General features: G+C 48.8%; 1 protein-coding gene across 3 annotated transcripts in view; it reads right to left on the reverse strand.

Moving 5' to 3' along the window:
- USP36 (ubiquitin specific peptidase 36) overlaps positions 1–9657 on the reverse strand; it is a 34817-nt gene extending 25160 nt beyond the window's left edge. Inside the window, exons 1-4 of one of the 3 annotated variants that reach the window (XM_027080885.1) lie at positions 9528–9657; positions 7095–7257; positions 5261–5522; positions 4549–4770 (exon numbers count right to left, since the gene is read on the reverse strand). In XM_027080885.1, the coding sequence (XP_026936686.1) occupies positions 4549–4770; positions 5261–5513 (475 nt within the window). In that variant the 5' untranslated portion in view covers positions 5514–5522; positions 7095–7257; positions 9528–9657. Of the gene's footprint in view, positions 1–4548; positions 4771–5260; positions 5523–7094; positions 7258–9527 lie in introns of those variants that run through there. The other 2 variants (XM_027080888.1, XM_027080887.1) reach the window with 2 other exon arrangements.
- Positions 9658–19347: the final 9690 nt, after the last annotated feature.

Raw genomic sequence — 19347 nt, forward strand, 5'->3', positions numbered from 1 at the left:
TTAGGACTCGGCGCTTTCACCGCCAAGGGTTCAATCCCTGGTCCGGGAACTAAGATCCCGCAAGCCTTGTGACTCAGCACAAAAAAAAAAAAAAAAAAATAGGGCAAGTAACAATTTCACTCAGAAATACCTGAAACAGGATTTCCCAAATCCCTGGTAATGCGCAAGTTTAATTTTAAAAGCCCGTGGACACTTTGTCCAGGTAATTTAGGAAAATATATCATAAAAGTTGTATCCATGATTTGGGGGACACTACTACTTAAATTTGGGGAAGAAGGTGCGAAAGAATAGGATTTAATCCTCCTGGATATTTTACAGTGTTTATTCTGTGGATAGATCCTGAAGTGGTCCAGGCACGTTGCAGGACTGGGGCTCTGTGCAAGCAGCCCCTTGTCATGTTCAAGCCATACTTCCCTGGACCCTTGAGAATCTTCAAACAGTGAATTCGAGGAAGAGAGGACAGCCCAAGCCCACTCAGGGGTCACCTGGGGATCCAGTCAGGTGCCAGGAAAAAAATATTAAAACTTCTCTTAATACATTTTACTCTAAAAAAAGCCAAGAAATTAAGGCTTACTGACATTTCATAGAGTGACATGGAGGGACACTGGCACTCTCCCCAGGTCTGCTTGCGTTGCTCACAGGAGGAGGGGCTGCTCCCAACTCAAGCCCTTGCCCCCATGTACCACAGTTTACTTGTGCCAGGTTACACGGACTTACAGATGTGACCTACTTTTAACTGTATTAACCCTTGCAAAGTTGACAACAGCTCAAAGATTCCTGCAGAGAAACCAACAGCAGAAGCACAGGGAACACGAAAACGGCAGAGCGACCTACAGGCTCAGGAGAGAGGCTCTCACCGCCAACGTCATGAGATAAAAACAAAGACAGCCCAGTCAAACCTTAGTAAAGTCCACCCAAAACAACCTCAGCCATCACCAAGGTAACTACTGGAAACAGAGATTTATAATCAACTTCATCTTAGAAGTGTGCACTGTGCCTTGATATAGTAGCTAGGGCTACTGTGAACCATTGCAAGACATTTAAATACTACAGTAGTCCCATAGCCTGGCCTTCTTCCATTCTTTTTTAATAATATAACTAATATCCCTGAACACGTCATGCAATCCCACACTCTTATCGTAACGATGTTCCTCCCACACTCCCATGTCCCTGCCTCTGGTTCTGCTCTGATTTCTAATTATTTACCTACTTTTAAAAATCACTTTTATTTATTTAAGTTTTATCACATATACGTACACCTAAACAACAAACTGTCTGCTTTTCAATTTTGTAAATAGGAATTCATGCTGCATGCAGTCTTCTGGGGCTTTTTCTTCACTCAACACTATGCTATTCGGACTCATTCATGGAGCGAATCCATTCTTCTGCACTGCTGTATAATATTCTACCACATGCGTATATAATTCAGGTACCCATTGTGTTGATGGGCACCTGGGTTGCTTACAGTTTTTTGCTGTAGGTTTCCTGGTGCACAGATACCAGAGCTTTTCTGTAGAATTGCTAAGTGTAGATTATATGACAGAGAACACCAGATTGCTTTCCAAAGCAGTTATGCCAACTCAGACCAGGAGTTTACAAAGAATCTCATTGACCTCCATCCCCTGTGACCTTCGGTACCGTCAGACTTCCGAATCCTCATCGACCACAAAGGTGTAAAGCGTCTCCCAGGTTACGCGGTTACTAGCCATCTCCTCCTCCGCCCCGTGACGTGAGCTTCCTCTCCTATAAAATGCCTGCTCCTAATGTTTATCTATTTAATATGATATTCTCTTTTCCTTGATTTGTGGTTTTGTATATATTCTTGGTCCCAATCCTTCATTGTTTATGCATCCCAGGTGTCATCTCCTCGTTTGTAGCTCCCTGTCTTTTAATTTTGTTTTTTCATGAACAAAAGTTCTTAATTTTAATGCAGCCGAATTCATCAATTTTTTTAATGGTTAGTGTTTTCTCCCAACCCAACGTCAGAAAGATACTTGCTCACGTCTGTTATAAAAGCATTGTTTTTACTTTTGAGAAGTTTTTTTAAAAAAATAAATTTATTTATTTAATTTATTTTTGGCTGCATTGGGTCTTCGTTGCTGTGCGCGGGCTTTCTCTAGTCGCGGTAAGTGGGGGCTACTCTTCGTGGCAGTGCACGGGCTTCTCATTGCGGTGGCTTCTCTTGTTGCAGAGCACGGGCTCTAGGCATGCGAGTTTTAGTAGTTGTGGCACGCGGGCTCAGTAGTTGTGGCTCTCGGGCTCTAGAGTGCAGGCTCAGTAGTTGTGGCGCATGGACTTAGTTGCTCCGCGGTATGCAGGATTTTCCCAGATCAGAGCTTGAACCCGTGTCCCCTGCGTTGGCAGGAGGATTCTTAACCACTGTGCCACCAGGGAAGCCCTTTTGAGAAGTTTTAAATCCATTTTTTGGTGTGAGTATGCTGTGAAATGGGGATTCTATTTCATTTTTTCCGATTATTTTTAAGTTCCATTTATTTAAAACAGGAGACACATGTATATGTGAAAAAATGGTGTGTAATGCCACACGTCCATGCATTCGTGGCTCTGTTTCTGGGCCGTCTCTCCATCGGTCAGTATCTCCCTCCCTGACTCAATTCTGCCGTTTTAACGTCTCTAACTTTACAAAAAGACTTTACAGCTGCTAAAGTATACCGCTTCTCATATTCTTCACAGGTGTCTTGGTGATTTTGGTCCTTTGCTTTTCTTTTCCATATAAATTTTAGAATCAGCTGGAGCTACAATAATCTCTACGTTAATTTGGGAGAGATCCAACATTTTTATAATACTGAGGCTTCCCTCTGTGAAGGCAGCAGTCTCCATGTGTAGGTTATCATAAATTCCTTAAATTCCCAGGAAAGGTCTTCCACGTATATCTTGGTAATTTGGGTCTCCACACTTTATCATTTTTGTTGCTGTTATACAATTTTTTATAATAGCAAAAATTTTTTTTTTAACAATTTCTTGTTTGGTGTAGAGAAATTCAAGTAGCTTTTTGTATATTGATGTTATATCTAGTCATAGTGCCAAATTTCTTTCTTATTCCCCCGAATTTCTAATTTGTCTATGGATTCCTTTGTTTTTCTACGCAGGAATATCATTTTCAACCAACAAGAGTGTTACTCCCTCCTCTTGTCTCCTGTGTCACTGCTCTGGCCAGGACCAGCATATCAAACACAAGTACAGAGAGTGGCCACCCTGGCTTCTCTCCTTATTTTTAAGAGGTGTGCTTCTACTATTTCCTAATTGGAATGCTTTTTTGTAGTTGTTGCTAGATACCTTTTATCAATATTAGTAAAAAAATCCCTCTGTTGCTACTTTGCTAAGAGTTTTCTTTATCATAATTTTTTGGGGCATCTATTTTCAGGTGACCTTTCTCTCTTAATCTGTTAATAAAGTGACGGCAACTAAGGTAGCAAGATTAGCAGTCACGGATGGAGAACCTACTGTGTGCCAAGTACTATTCTAAGCACTCGACATAATTCATGTAAGCTTTACAAAAACGCTATGAAGGAAATATTATTATTACTTTGCAGATGAGGAACAGGTCAGGTAATTCTCCAGGACTCAGTCGCCGGGTGGCAGAACCAGGATGTAAACCCAGCAGGCCAGCCTCCAGAGTGGTGCTTGTAACTGCTGTGCTATACTGGCTCCACAATTGCATTTGGAGGTTTTCTGATATCAGAACATCCTTGTGTTACTAGGATGAACACAAGTTGCTCACAGTGTTTAAAAGACTATTGAATCTGCTAGTATTTTATCTAGAATTCTTACATGTATATTCATGAACAAGAGGGAACTGTAATTTTTCTTTCTCACATTGTGCTTGTTTAATTTTGTTATCCAAGTTAAGAGAACCTCACTGAACGAGCTAGGGAGCTTTCTCTCTTTTTCTTTTCTCTGAAAGAGTTCAGGAAGCACTGAAATGATCTGTTTCTTAAAAGTTTCATAAAACTTACCCATAAATTGTCTCAGCCTGGTGTTTTCTTCATGTGAAAAATTTTAACCACTGATTTAATTTTGTTAATGGTTGAAAGGCTATTCAGACTTTCTGCTTTCTTCAGTTTGGGTAAGTTATATTTTCTTTCATCTTTATTTTACCCACATTCAATTTCCACTTTGGAGGATGTTTTATGATATACATAAAACATTGCTACAAAAACAGGTGTATAAAACAACCGAATACACGTATTTTGCAGGTATCTTTTGAAAACCCTTTTCTCTCTTTAGGTAATTACTTTCAGCCCAGTTTAGAGACCATTACTCTACCCTGATTCTCTTTCACGGCCCATCCTGCAGCTGGCACAATTCAAATGTAGGATTTATCAGTTACTATAAAGCGTTACTATTTATCAGTTACTATTTCACTCCTGAATTGGACCCGGGCTGAACTGGCAGCACCGTGAGCACACGGGTTTGTCCACTTAGGAGACCATCTGGCCGCGAGGATCCAGGGCCACGCCACTGCACGTGCACACTCACAGCCATGCGTGTGCAGAGCGCCCCCCCCCCCCCCGAACAGCGCTCACTTACAGCCTCGCGTGTGCTCCTTGGAAAGCAGGTAGTTGGCCAGGGGCGGCGTGTAGGTCAAGCACTGCACGGTGGAGTTGAGGAAGCAGGTGTTGCCGAGGTTGTGCAGCCCCGCGCCCACACGGTAGACGCGCCCCCAGCGCAGCGACAGCCGCTCCACGGGGAAGAGCACCTTCTGGGGCGCGGGGACGCCGTCACCGCAGCTCTCGTACGCGCGCTCGCTGCCTGGAGGGGGAGGGATGGGAGAGAGGAGGCCGTCTGACTCCGTGCCCAGGCAGACCACCCAGAGCAAGTGCCGTGGCGCACTTGGTGGGCACGTGCTCAGAACACGGCATCCAGGGGTGACTGGGTTCCCGCTGCGGAAGCCCAGGAGAACACCTGTCACCCCACGGCTCTCCCTGACGGCGTCGGTCTAGCACCCCAGGACCCCTCTGTGGATGAGAGGACGAGGCTGTGAGAATCAGCAGCTGGAAGAACTGGGCCCTGGCACTCTGAGCCCACCCCACTTCTCTGTCTGGTTTCCAAGGCCTGCTCTTGAACCTCTAAGGACACAGATCTCTTTCTGACCAACCCTGTACCGTTACTTCCATAACTAAAATCTACTGACCCCATGCACAACATTCACAAGTGACCACACTCTGTTTCTGGTCCTACTAATCAGTCAATGCTTCGTCCCTCCACTTGGTCAGCACAGAGCGAGGCCCTCTCCCAGTACCCTGTGTCCTGGCCTGCGGCTCATCCCCGCTCCTGTGGCAGCCGGCTCCCTCTGTCCTGGGGTTCAGCAGCACATATTTGCTCTTCAGTGACTCCAGCTGGTAGGAGAAACTCTTGCTGGCCGGCTCAAACTCCAGCTTCTGCAGAAGGACCTTCCTGGCAGAGGAGGCCAGGAGCTTCCCCAGCTCCCCATCGTCAGCCGAGTCCCTGCGGCCAGGCTTGAGGGCTTCCTTCAACTTGTCGACTATGGGCATGGTGCATCACTGTGGGGATAGGAAAGAACACGGAGCGGCGGGTAAGCGAGTCCCAGGAACAGAGCATCCCTTCCCTGACAACCCCCTCCTGGGCCTTACAGATGTGACCCACCATAAAAGCCAACCTTACAAAGGAAGGGTGACACAAGACGTAGTACGGACCACGTGGACACAGCGACGCCCACGCTTCTCCTCTCAAAAAGACAAAGTGCCTCCGCAAACAGCACTAAACGGACTGACACGGCCCAGAGGAGGCGAGACTACCTTCTCGGCGTCTTCTCTTCAACAAGTACCATCAAGTGACTTTGGACGTCATACTTGGTGCAATTTCCCTCAAGAGGCAACCACGTCCTCCTAACGTCTGCTCAAAACCAGGAGAACACTAATTCTCCCAAGACACTCTGGTCATACACACAAATCCATGCAATAAAGGAATTCGCATGGAGAGTGAGATGAGCTCACTCATCTGTTCAGAACCACACTCTTCAAAACAAAGGCCACGAGCCTCATGGGGCCACTGAACAGGAGGAATGAGGCTGGGCCAAACTGGGACGTGCCGTAAGTGTAGAACACACACTGCATTTCGAAGAGTCAGTTTGCAAGTGTAAAACATCTCAGGGATTTTAAGACTAGTTATATGCCGAAATGATTATATTTTACGTATACTGGGTTAAATAAGTTATATTGTAACAATTCATTTCACCTGTTTTTTATTTTTTAATGTGGTCACTGTAAAACTCAGTTATACTTGTGGCTTGTGTTACTGGATAGTGCTTGTACAGACTATCTTTTTAAAAGTGATGGAAAGAAGATAGTAATAGGACTAGAATGGTGTACACAAAAACGCCTAAACTTAAGGGGGGGGTGGGGCGGAGCAGGCAGGGGCCGTGGCGGCAACTCAGGCTCTGGAAGGCGGCAGGCCTGGGTTATTCCATCGTGGATTAGCTACAGCCTCCAGGGACAATCACTGGGACTGCCGGAGACCGTTCTTTGTAAAATAGGGAAAAAAAACCAAGTGTCAAAGGTGCCTGTGAGCTTAATGGGGAGAAACACACTGGGTGAGAGCTGAGCGCTGGCTGCGGAACAGTCCCTAAAGCCGCAGTGTAGAAACTGTAACAAACCCGAAATCCCCATCACCTCTAACTGCACAAACTACCTGTCAACTCAACCACCCTGGCCAAAGCTCAAGGACTATTTGAGTCACAGTTAGAAAAATAGTTCCTTACACAGCTTACTCCCATCAGAAAAATGATGACCTCCCCCAGGTATGTGGTCGCCGGCCTGAGCCAGGAGGCCCAACTAGTCAGGTGGATCCAAAACTCTGCTCGAGTCAAAGGACCCCGTCCAGCACCTCTTGGTAACCGTCCAGATTTATGGTTATAGGGCACCTAATTCTGTATGTGGATCGAATTTCTTTTTCTATAAAAATTTCTGTAAAGAACAGAAACGTAAGACCATTATTTAAAAAAACGCAAGCACAAGTTCTTTGACATGAAAAAAATAAAAGCAGCTTTCCTAAGGGGAATTATCTAAGCGTTCTCACCAACTGAACAATGGCTGCTGGACCACATGTGGGCTTACCTGGGGTGTCTGAACTTGGGGGTGCTATTCCTGCAGCATGGAGCCAGGTGCTTGGCCAGACTAGGCAGGTGTGATGCTGGGCCCTCAAAACCACGTGCTCCCAGGCTTTGGCCTGTTCAATCACCAGAGCCACAAGCGTGTCGTCCAGAATGGGTGTCAGAGTCTGTGGGATGAACACAGCATCACATGAGACCAGCTCTCTTCCCGCTGTCTCATCAGCCCCATTCCCTGGACACGGAGTAGGAAGGCCAACCATCTACCAGGAACAGTCAGCATTAAGGCGGAAGGAACATGGATAGTGCGGGACTTAGGAAGAGTGAAGAGCTGAGCTAACTAACTACAAACGATTTCGATGGACATGACATGAAAACACTGCCCTTTGTTCCATACCTTAACCTTCACGCCAGTGACAAGCCCAGTGAACAAAAATCTCCCCACACGCCAGTCAACTCCAGACTCCATCACATTTGCAAAGACTAAGAGATAACAGATAATCATCTCCAACTTTCAGATTTCATGAGCCAGTAAGAGTTCCCCAAAAAATGGCGCAATGAGAGTTGCCAAATTTTCACTCTGCTAAGTTTGGTTTTTTTTCTTAATTATCAACCACAATCACTGTGATTACAGAACATTAAGGTACTTAAAAACTTTTTACTGTGAAAACGTTCATTTACAATGTCGAGAGAACATCACAGGGAACCGCCACGCTCCCCTAATTCAGCGTCAATAATTATTGTGTAGGACCAGTCAATTCTTCTCCTGAGCCCACATTACTTTACAGCAAGTTTCAGATATACCATGTCTGATGTCCATAAGTAAAAGCACATTAACAGCAAAAAAAAAGAAAGAAAGAAAAACAAAAGAGCATAATAAACATGATCTCAGAATGAAGTCAATTTGTAAAGATTTCTGTTTCATGAAAACTCCCTATAATGTCCCTCTTCTTGTCAAGATCACACGTTGCTAAGGACTCTTGTCATGGGCGGATATGGGTTTGGGAACCTCTCGAAGCTAGAGGATAAACAGAACTTGGAAGATTTAACCCAATTTAATTCGAGATAAATAACTTAAAGGACACCCACCCATTCCACATAGCCCACTCCTCGATGTGGAGTCAAGAGGTTTTGAACAAACAGAATTTTTCAAGTTTCAACAGGAAGATCAAACCTCTACTCACCAATTCAACCCGAAACATTAAGCAACAACCTCAAAATGATTTATTTCTGAGGTGCAGCGACCCAGAGAAAAATGTCCCTGTAACCATCACAAGCCCTCTGATGTACACACTTGCTTCAAAACTCAGGGAGGATGCTCTCTCCAGTGCACGTTCCTCACGGTCCAGGAACAGCTCACACTTATCTATGCACATTTCTACCTCTACTCAAATAAAGCTTCCTTAAGTCAATCACCATTCAAGAACGTTTTCTCTCCCTCCTCCCTTTAAATGCATTTTTCCAGCATAAAATGCACTGGAGACTCACAGGGTCAACCACGTGCTGGCGGGGAGGAGCCCCAGACAGCACAGGGCTGGGGCCTCCCTGGGGCGCTTTTAGAGGGGGCTCTTCTGCAGAGCAAGCATCGGTCCCCAGCCAGGAAAGAGCAAACTGAGCGCCCCTCTCCTTGGAGGCCTGATTCTCCCCATCCCTTACAGACAGTGGACTGTGTCACAGCCAGGATGTTTTTCTCTCTCATCCATCCCTGTTTTAAGACGCTGCTCTAGCTCCTAGAACCCCAGGGGAGACCCAATACTACCCGCCCAAAGAAATAGGTATTTTAAAAACTCATATCTTGTACCCATCCCCTCACCAGGACCATGACCACGACCAAGCCCATAAGGAATGTTACCCTCTCCAGGGGTGAGCTTTCCCACATATCTTACTAAAAAAGAACAAACAAGATATCAACTCTGCTGCCAAACTGAACGCCCTCCCCTTTATTTGGACTGAAGCCATTCCAAAGAAAGTCTGAATTCTGCATAAATGATGCTTCTGTGCGTAACACCGCCACGGGCTGCTGCCTTCTCCCCTGCATGGGCTCCTGGCCGGGGCAGCTCTCCCCTGCACCGCGGGTCGCTCCCGGTGTGTGGAGAAGAGCAGAGAGCAGACCCGAGGCAGCCCGGACGGAGGACACACTTCCAGGGCCTCCCCGTGCACCCCCGAGCCGTCGGGGACGGCGCAGCCCTAGTACCTCCCCGTGGACCCCGGAGCCCCCCGTGGACGCGCAGCCCGGGGCTTCCCCGTGGACCCCGGAGCCCCTTGCGGACGGTGCAGCCCTGGTGCCTCTCCGTGGACCCCAAGCCCCTCGCAAACAAACACCCGTGTCTCCCCGGAGCGTTCGCCGGTGCGCCCAGCGTCGGGAGTCACATTCCCACGCCCCGCGGCGCAGAAGCTCTCCACCCGGCCCTCGCGCCGCCCCAACCCAGCCCTAGCCTACCAGGCCCGCAGCTGGCTCCGCCGCTGGCCCGGCTGCAGGCCCGCAGAGCTGGCGTCTGCTCGGCACGGGCCCCGCACACGCACCATCCGGGCCTCCGCCGCCTCACACACGTGTCACGGCGACGCTTAAAGGAGCCGCGGTCCACAGTCCTCAAGGCGGCACACCGAAAGGCCCCGGCAACTTTAAGAGGCGGTGCTAGTTTCCGCCCTATTCCCTGGACCCGCCCGCAGCCACTTTACGTGCCCTATACGTCACCTCCCCATCCCGCGGCCCCGCCAGCCTACGCGATGACGAAAGCACGCAGAGCCTGAGACGCCCCGCCCCCTTGGCCGGCGCCCCCCGAGTTCCCGCAGAGCACGTGAAGTGCCTGCTTCCGGGTCTGGCGAGCCGGCGCACCTAGGACGGCGTCCGGGCGCACTTCTTTCTCACCTGCAGTAGGGGCGGTGGCGCAGGATGCTTGATCGCACCTTCTAGGGCATTTAGTGACCAAGACACAGGCCGGGCGAGAAGAGGGCAGCGGGCCCAGTGAAGCCCGGAGGGCGGAGCAAAATGCTCTTGGGATTAAGGGATCGGGAGCGATGGTATTTGACCTTTGCAGTGTCCCGGGCCCTGTGCAATTCCCTGACCCCACTCCCTTCCTTCAGAAGCGTCATCCCGTGATGACTACGTTAAAGTTTTGGTTGAATGTTTGCAAATGCGCTTTGCTTTTGCGGTACTTTTAAAAATGTCTTTCGCCTAATCCGCTTGGTTGCCTTCCGTCCCGTTCCGCAGGGCAGGTGGAGAGAGTGCAGTCCCAGACCTGACCTCCAGATACTCTCACATAAGCAAAGGAATATTGTTACTCCACAAAAAACGACTTTTTCTAAAAGGGAACACTTGGAGTATACAACACAATCTGCTGTGTCCTTGGCAGACAAGTGTGAAGGGCAGGCTGGGCGATCCTGGGTGAAGCAACTAGAAACCTGCAGCTAGTCGTTATATTCCCCACACAGTCCTTCAAGCAGGGACTGGCAATGGAGAGAGAGAATGGGTTTAATTAGAACAAAATTCACCTGTAGTTATCACTTGGCGAGTGCTCGTTTTTGAAAAAGCGAACAAGTATAAACAGACCCGCAGGAACCTGAGGTTGAGCTCTGCCCTGTCTGTGAGAATCGTCAACTACAGAGATTCAGATTGGGATTTGTCCCAGAGTCCACTCTGCACCCTAAAGCAATGATTCAGACAAAGACCTTCTCACTCTTCCAGGTCTGATACAATGTATAAATGAGTGATTAAAAGGGTGGGAGCGGGCTTCCCTGGTGGCGCAGTGGTTGCGAGTCCGCCTGCCAATGCAGAGGAAATGGGTTCGTGTCCCGGTCTGGGAAGATCCCACATGCCGCGGAGTGGCTGGGCCGGTGAGCCACGGTCGCTGAGCCTGCACGTCCGGAGCCTGTGGTCCGCAACGGGAGAGGCCACGGCAGTGAGAGGCCCGCGTACCGCAAAAAAAAAAAAAAAAAGTGTGGGAGCAGGTGGGAGGCGGAGGGCTGGCAAGTAGCCCAGGAATGCGGAGACCTCAGTTTTATCGCAGCTCTGCCCTAGTTAGCACGTTGCTTTGGACACTTCTTTCGGGCCTCCATGTGATCATCTGTGAAATAAAGATGATCTCCAGCAGATCTTTGATTCTAATAACAATACTGATGACATTTGTTCCCGTTGCTGAGTTCATATGATGTGCCAGATACCAAGCTGGCCACTTGCCCACACTATCTGATTTAATCCTCATGGCAACCCTACAAAAAGATATTGTTTCCATTTTACAGATGATAAAACTGAGTGTGCAAGATCCCAGCAAGCAAGTGGTGGTTTAAACCCAGGTTTCTCAGGCTCCAAGTTCACATCTTTAGCTCAGGCCCTCAGAGGTAACCCCGAAATTTTTCTTAGATGACAAAGCTATTGCCTGAAAAGGCCCGCATGCTGCTTGAGAATGTGATCTGAGACCTGGAAGTCGAGAGGAGCCTTTGGCCACCCACACTCCCACCCTACTCCCCTGTCAAATTCCCTCCTAGAAGGCTTCCAAGTGGAATCTCCTAGAGGTGTGTTCACATGGCCCATAGGAAAGTCTTTTCTAAAATGCTCCATCCTGGGCTTCCCTGGTGGTGCAGCGGTTAAGAATCCGCCTGCCAATGCAGGGGACATGGGTTCGAGCCCTGATCCAGGAAGACCCCACATACTGCAGAGCAACTAAGCCCGGGCGCTACAACTACTGAGCCTGTGCTCTAGGGCCCGCAAGCCACAGCTACTGAGCCCACGCACCACAACTACTAAAGCCTGCGCGCCTAGAGCCTGTGCTCCACGACAAGAGAAGCCAGCGCAATGAGAAGGCCATCGACACAACTAGAGAATACCCACGCGAAGCAACGAAGACCCAACGCAGCCAAAAATAAATAATAAAATAAATAAAATTTTAAAACATGCTCCATCTCAAACGTCACCAGAGAAATGCAAATTAATACCACAATGAGTTGACGTTCCACACTCTGTGGAACTGCTAGAAGCTAAAAGACTACACATTGGAAACAATGTGTAAGCAAATAGATTGTAAAACTGCAGGGAATGTAAAATGATGCAATCATTTGGGAAAATAATTTGAATGTTTCTTTTATGTAACATACTTAACCTATGAGTACATCCATTGCTGTCACCACTGCAACTAACTACTTCCTGTAGGCTGGTAAATTCCAAATGTGCCAACACAGACCTCTCCCCCTAATCTTTGGAAAGGTGGGTCCAGTGCCTCCTGGACACCCCTTCCCCAGAAGGGGGTGTCCTTTCGAGGTGTCCCACCTCGAAATTCACCATGCCCAGAAACGCCTCCCCCCCCCCCCCCCCCCCCAAACTGCCTCTCCTTTCTGCCCTGTTGCCTACTTGGGCTGCTGTGCTAGAGCTCAGACCAAATCCTTGCCCTTTTCAGCTGGTTTCCCAGTGGGTCCGGCCACTTGGGGGCACTGTTGAGACTGGTGGGCAGACGAAAGGAGAAGCAGGCCTTTCTTCCCCTCCCTCTCTGCTTTGAGTGGAGTTTCCAGCAGTGGCTTCAACTCCATCCAGAGAGACATACTGTGGTTGCAGCCTCCCACCTGGCCTCTCCCTGGGCTCTTGTAGGGCAGCCTACAAGAGCTGCCCCTCCCTCTGCCCCTCCACCCTCGAGCTGCTGACAGCTTCCTGCTGTTCCCTTCTTGGCTTCCCAGGGAGTTTCTTCCATCAGGCTGTCACCAATCCCTACCTTAATCCCTGCTGTTTTAAGGGCTGTGCAGAGTGGTTTTGGTGTTCCTGGTTGGACCTGGACTGATGCAGACAGTAACCCCAACGATCACCTGCCTGGCCGCATCCTGGACTCCCCCTCTCTCCCTCACCCCGTGTAAATTCTCAACAAATTTTGCTAATTTTACTTTCCAAATATTCCTCAAGCCATTCCCTCCCCTCAGTCCAATTGCCCAAGTAAAGCCACTCTCCGCTCTCTCCTGCATTACTGGAATAGAGCCAAGTCCATTGCTCAAGCTGCCAAACAGAATAATATATCTAAAAGGCCGAACTGAACCCATTTCACTCCTGTCTGAAACCCTTTCCCGTCCACCCCTCCCCCTGCCTCCTGCTGATGGGAAAGCCAAGCTCCTTCGCAGGGTCTCTAATAGCCTCCCAGGGGCTGGCTTTTGCCTGACTTTCCCCCTCCTCCCCAGCCATTCCCTGCCCTGCATCCTTCAGCAGAGCTAAATCCAAGTGCCCCCCAGGCCCCAATCAGGCTGTCTCTACTCCAGGCTCAGGTTGGTCTTTGGCCTAAAATTCCCTTTCCCACTTGTCCTTCAACAACCTCCTCTGGTGCCACTTCCACCAAGAGGTCTTCCTGGATTCCCTCCATCCCTGCCATTAGGTTGGTGTTGCCTTGGGCTGGCGGCACATTCCACTTATACATTCAATTGGAATGTTCTCGGGACTTCTCCTCCCTCCCCCATCAAGTCTCATTTCATTGGTGTGTCCCTGGACCGGTGTGCTGGAGGTACACTGGATAAATGTGAAATCCAACCAAATGGCAAATAAAATGCTGGAAATGAGGGCTTCCCTGGTGGCGCAGCGGTCAAGAGTCCGCCTGCTGATGCAGGGGACACGGGTTCATGTCCCGGTCTGGGAAGATCCCACATGCCGCGGAGCGGCTGGGCCCGTGAGCCATGGCCGCTGAGCCTGCGCGTCCGGAGCCTGTGCTCCGCAATGGGAGAGGCCGCAACAGTGAGAGGCCCGCATACCACAAAAAAAAAAAAAAAAAAAAAATGCTAGAGATGAGACAATTGAATAATCTCTAAATCCTGAAAAAGAAAACTGGAGAAACACTGAAGATGAAAGAATAAAGCATTCTCAATTAAGAAAAAAATAAAGCTGTAACCAAAATGAATCAAATTAGAACTTACCTTAAAAAAGGTGCATTAACAAAGTAACAGTATTGTTGCCCAGAAGTCACCTGGGGGCTCCTTACTTTGGAGGTTGACGTAAAAGGGACTGGACCCCTCCCCCGGTTTCACAGCCTGTAGATGACTAAAGATTTAAGCTAATTTCTGGAAAGACCTGTGTCACATTTCTAACTGTAAAGTAATCATTGTTCTTCTGACCTTTACGTCAGTCACTGTGAGTTTTGGTTCCTGTGAGCCGCTGCTGCTGGGCCTACACAACCCTAACAATTTCCAGTTTCTAGAGACTGGAGTTACATCCAAACCCGGGTCTGGTTGAACTCACCAAGGAAAAGCCACGTGGCAGGGCTCCCAGAGTTTTGTTTTAGGCCTTCTTTCCCCTGCACGCAGATGGGCTGCAATGGAATTGGGCCTGTGTTCGGTGGTTTGGCCAAAAAGTAGCCAATGGACCTTAAATCCCTGTGTCGGCTGTGGCCACTCGGCTGCCTCTTCCTTCCGCTCCCAGACAAAGCTTCCTCTCTAAGAAAACTCACCCAGCGTAAATGCCACAGGTGTGTACTTTCCCTGTGTGTTTGAGGGCAGCTTTCCCCACCTGCTAATACTGAAATCCTGCTTGAATCCTTACGGAAGCCGTGAGATCACCCATCCCCACGGCTCTCGTAACACCCCTCTGCACACCCGCCTGCCTCCCCCAAACTCCCCCACAAGGCCTCTCACTTGATCCGTCTGGGTGTTGCTCCCGCTGCTGGGCTTGGTTTGATCTGCTCCTTTCCCCCCAGGTGGCTCTGGTTTTCCTTTGTAGCACAGGGGCACTTTGCACAGCTCTGTTACTGTCCTCAAAGCACTGCTTGCAACTTTTTGGCCTCAGGACTAGATTATACAAACTTTGCAAGAGTGTTCAAGACCCTGCCTTTTTAAATTTATTTTTATTTAATGAAATTAAATTAATTAATTAATTTATTTTTTATTTATTTATTTTTTTTGTGGTACGCGGGCCTCTCACCGCTGCGGCCCCTCCCGCTGCTGAGCACAGGCTCCGGACGCGCAGGCCCAGTGGCCACGGCCCATGGGCCCAGCTGCTCCGCGACACGTGGGATCCTCCTGGACCGGGGCACGAACCCGTGCCCCCCGCATCAGCAGGCGGACCCTCAACCATTGCGCCACCAGGGAAGCCCAAGACCCTGCCTTTTAAGTCCTGGCACCACCTTGCTTTTGAGCCCTCCGCCCCCAGCACTGCCCAGGGAACACATAGTAGGCCCACCTAGACTTCTCCTTGCCGTGTCTGGGCCTGCCTGGGAAGCGGGTGGGTAGAGGCAGAGGGGCCATGGCCCGAAGCTGCCTGTTGAATGGTGTTGAATGGTTGAATGGCGACTCAGTCTGTCTAGTACCTGGGAGAAGAGGTGGTAGATGTCACCCCCAAGCCGGAGAGGCTAAGAATCTATGGTGCCTCCTCTCCCCTCCTCTTTCTGGCTGAAAACCAAGGACTCCGAGGCTCCAGAAGGTGGTGAAGGACACTGAGGGAAAGAACCCAGGTTCTGAATCAGCCTTGGAGGGCACCCACCAAACATCCCCATTGGTCTTGGCAAGAAATAAACTCCTTTGTGTTAGTCCCTGGGATACTGGGCTCATTTGCTACGGTATCCAGAGCTGCCTTAGCTGGTACACCTTCGCTCTCAGATCACAGGAAGGTAGGATAAGTCTTTCGGGCCCCAGGGTTGTGGGCGTGCTGCATCTGAGGATGAACTCTAGCAACTGGGAATACAGCAGAGCGGGCTTGATATACCTTGAGTGTTTGGAAGGTGTCCCATAATGACAGGGTGACACTTAGCAGTTTGCCCAGGACAGTGCTTCTGTACACCTCTTGATACTACTAATTGTTAATAGCACCCGCTTTCTCGCTCAGAAGTGTCCTTGGAAGAGAAAGCACATAGGGATGAATTTCCCAGATATTTGAATTTTATTCTTTTTTTAAGTTTAGAAATTACAACTTGGAACAAGGTATCTTAGTGTGATCAAGTGTCTTCACTGAGACTAGGATTTTGCTGTCATTGTTTCAAAATTCAGAAAAAGGGAGAGAAATCTGCCTTTGTCCTGGGGGGAAAAGCACATAAAAACAAACCACTACAAGGCTCTTCCTGCAAGTGGAAGGAAAGGGTCCCCACCTGCTGCTGGGTGGGCGTCGATCTGTGGAGGATAACCTGCTTCCACCTGAGCCATGTCCTTATTGGAGGCTCTGTCCGTGGTCCTTAGAGAGGCTGGGGAAGCAGGGCAGGCGTATGTCCTACTGAAGGGCTGGGCCCAGGATTCTGACTCTGCCTGGGTTCAAATCCCAGCTCCAGCGCTGAACGGCTGGGTGACCGGTAACTCAAGCTTCCCAGGCCCCGGTTTCCCCATCTATCCAATGGGAAGGTGAGAGAACCACCCCTCAGAGTTGGCAGATGTTAAATGAGATCATGTACGTGAAACCTTTAGCACAAGTCCTGGCGTGGGATAAACGTTAGCTTTGACTGGAATTATTAGGTTTATCAGAATGATTTCCTAAGCAGTTGCCCCTGGGAGTTTAGGAGCAGAGTCTCCTGAACTGGGGACAGATCATGGAGGAAGATGGAAAGGACTCATACGCGAAAAAGAGTTATCACGGCAGGCCCGAGACCTCTCTCCCCCTGGAAGGTCTGCTTCCGAGGTCTGGGAGCGCGGATTTCTAATAAGAGTGGCTCCCGTGCCCCAACTGTTTGTGGATGTTGAAACCTGCTTCTGCTCTGGGAGTCTGGGGTTTTGCTACACGCTGGGCAGAGGGCGCCAACCTGACCAGCACCCAATACAAACGCTGGGGGCTAAGTCTCCAGGGAGCCTCTCTGGTTGGAATCTCATTCCTGCTGCCCACCCGCCCAGCCCCACCACCCAACTTCACTTCAAAGGACAAAGCAAGGACACGTTGATTGGCCTAAAAATAAAAACGAAACTTTCAGCTTTCTTTCTAGGTGATGTATGCAGCCTCCCTCTGCATCCCATCCTGGATCCTGTCCTCAGATCCTCTATAACACTCACCCTTTCTCTGATTTTGACCCCCACGTGACACCCCACCATTCTGCAGACTCCGACTTGGATTTGGTTCACGCTTCTGTTTCATTTAATTAGAAAGAAACATTCCTCCAAGTTGTTACTGAATGAAAACAAGCAGAATTCTCTCCTGTTTCTGAATGTCTTTTTTTTCTTTTCCCCACAATTTGTTTCTTGGAGGAAGAAAGCTATTAGAGCTAAATGATTCCCCAAATCAAAGCACTGCCTTTCACTGCAAGATGATTCAAGGCAACTGCCTGTGACAGGGTGAGCTATGGGTCGGCTAGAAGCTTGAACCCAAGGCCAGAGATAGATCTGTCCGTGAACTTGAAAGTCTTAATGTAAAACCATGGCAACAGCACGTCGCTGTTAGGATAAAGCTGACCCTACTGAAATATTGCAGCTCCACCATCTTGGTTTGATTTTAAGTTAGATCAGATAAACAGATCCAGGAATAATTAGGAGGGAAAAGATAGTGCCCCTCAAACGTCTGAAGGATTTTCACCAGCCCTGATGGTTCTCCCACTGCCGCCCTGTCCCCCCCCCCCCCCCCCCCCCCCATCATGGTCTTGCGAACTGGATCCTGCAGAGGCTGCTGCTGTGTTTCCACTTTGAACCCGCATGTGTCTGTTGGGGGTTCCGACCAGAGAGCAGGTTGTCCTCAGTTGCCCCCATTGCTTTTCTTTCACAGAATGAGCAAGGCTGAGGGGGAAACAGTGGTGTCTGGTAGAATCCCTAACAATCTGGTTATCCCATATGTGGGTCTTCAAACTGATTTAAAACTGCCTGCAAAGATCAAGAAAACTGGGAAAATTGTTGAAACCAGATCATGAGTGCATGGAGTTCGTTTTGTCATTCTGTGTTTCTGTCTGTGTTGGAAAATTTCCACAAGAAGTGTTTTTAAAAAGTCACATTTGACCTAAACACATAAAATGAATGAAACGTTTGTGTTAAGACCCCAAATGTGGTCTGCAGGTTGGGACGGGCACCAATGCCAAGTAAGGTCATTTGTATGATAGAGAAAGTGTTTGTATTATTCAATATTATTCTAATACGCCTCTGAACCATTTCCCCCATAGATCTCATCACATGGAAAGAACAATCCAGATATTCCTGCAGTGGATGGCATTTAATGCTTTGTCTCACTAACTCTTTACTGCCTCATGAGGCAGCTGTGAGTTTGTTCTTGCTGATTAGGGATCTGCTACAGAAAATGGCAAACATGAATCTTCCAGCTTGTCCCTGGAATAACAAATTCTACAAGGGGGCCAGAGGGTGGTCACGTGTTCGAACATACCATGAACGGACTTTCATATGGTGACTCGCAGTGATATGAGACTCGGTTAAAGTTTAAATGATGATGGGGGGACTTCCCTGGTGGCGCAGTGGTTAAGAATCTGCCTGCCAATGCAGGCGACACGTGTTTGATCCCTGGTCCGGGAAGATTCCACATGCTGCGGAGCAACTAAGCCCATGCGCCACAACTACTGAAGCCCCTGTGCCTAGAACCTGTGCTCCGCAACACGAGAAGCCACCGCAATGAGAAGCCCGTGTACCGCAACGAAGAGTAGCCCCCATTCACAGCAACTAGAGAAAGCCCGCGGGCAGCAACGAAGACCCAACACAGCCAAAAATAAATAAGTAAATAAGTTAATAAAAAGAATGATGATGGGACCATTTTTTCCAGCTTGAGAGGGAGAGAAGGGAGGCAGGGCAGGGGGGCAGGGGGGCAGGGGAAGGGACTTGAGGGAGCGACTGCAATGTAGGGACCTTATTTGGATCCTGATTCAAAACAACAAACTATAAAAAAGCATTTACGAGACCATCAGAGATGTCTGAACACTGACTAGATCTTCCATGACATTCACGGATTCTAATTATGTTTTCAAGGTGTGATAAAAGTATTTCGGAAATGTTTTTAAAATAGTTTTTGTTTTGGGACTTCCCTGGTGGTCCAGTGGCTAAGACTCCACGCTCCCAATGCAGGGGGCCCAGGTTCAATCCCTGGTCAGGGAACTAGATCCCACACGCCACAACTAAAGATCCCAGGTGCCGCAACTAAGACCCGGCACAGCCAAATCAAAAAATAAATATTAAAAGGATAGTTCTTGTGTTTTTAGAGATATGTACTGAAACATTTACAGATAAAACTGGTTGACATCTGGAATCTTCCCTTACTGATAATCTCGGGCAGGGTGGTTGGGGGAGTGGGTGCAGGAAGAGAAGAAAGACTGTGGTTTCATTGTGGACGATGCAAGATGGTTGCAGGGCTCTGCTTTCGTGTGTGTGTGTGTGTGTGTGTGTGTGTGTGTGTGTGTGTGTGTGTG

This window comes from Aethalodelphis obliquidens, unplaced genomic scaffold (assembly GCF_003676395.1).
Source record: "Aethalodelphis obliquidens isolate GAN/ISIS:26980383/991018 unplaced genomic scaffold, ASM367639v1 scaffold44, whole genome shotgun sequence".
NCBI classification, from domain to species: Eukaryota; Metazoa; Chordata; class Mammalia; order Artiodactyla; family Delphinidae; genus Aethalodelphis; species Aethalodelphis obliquidens.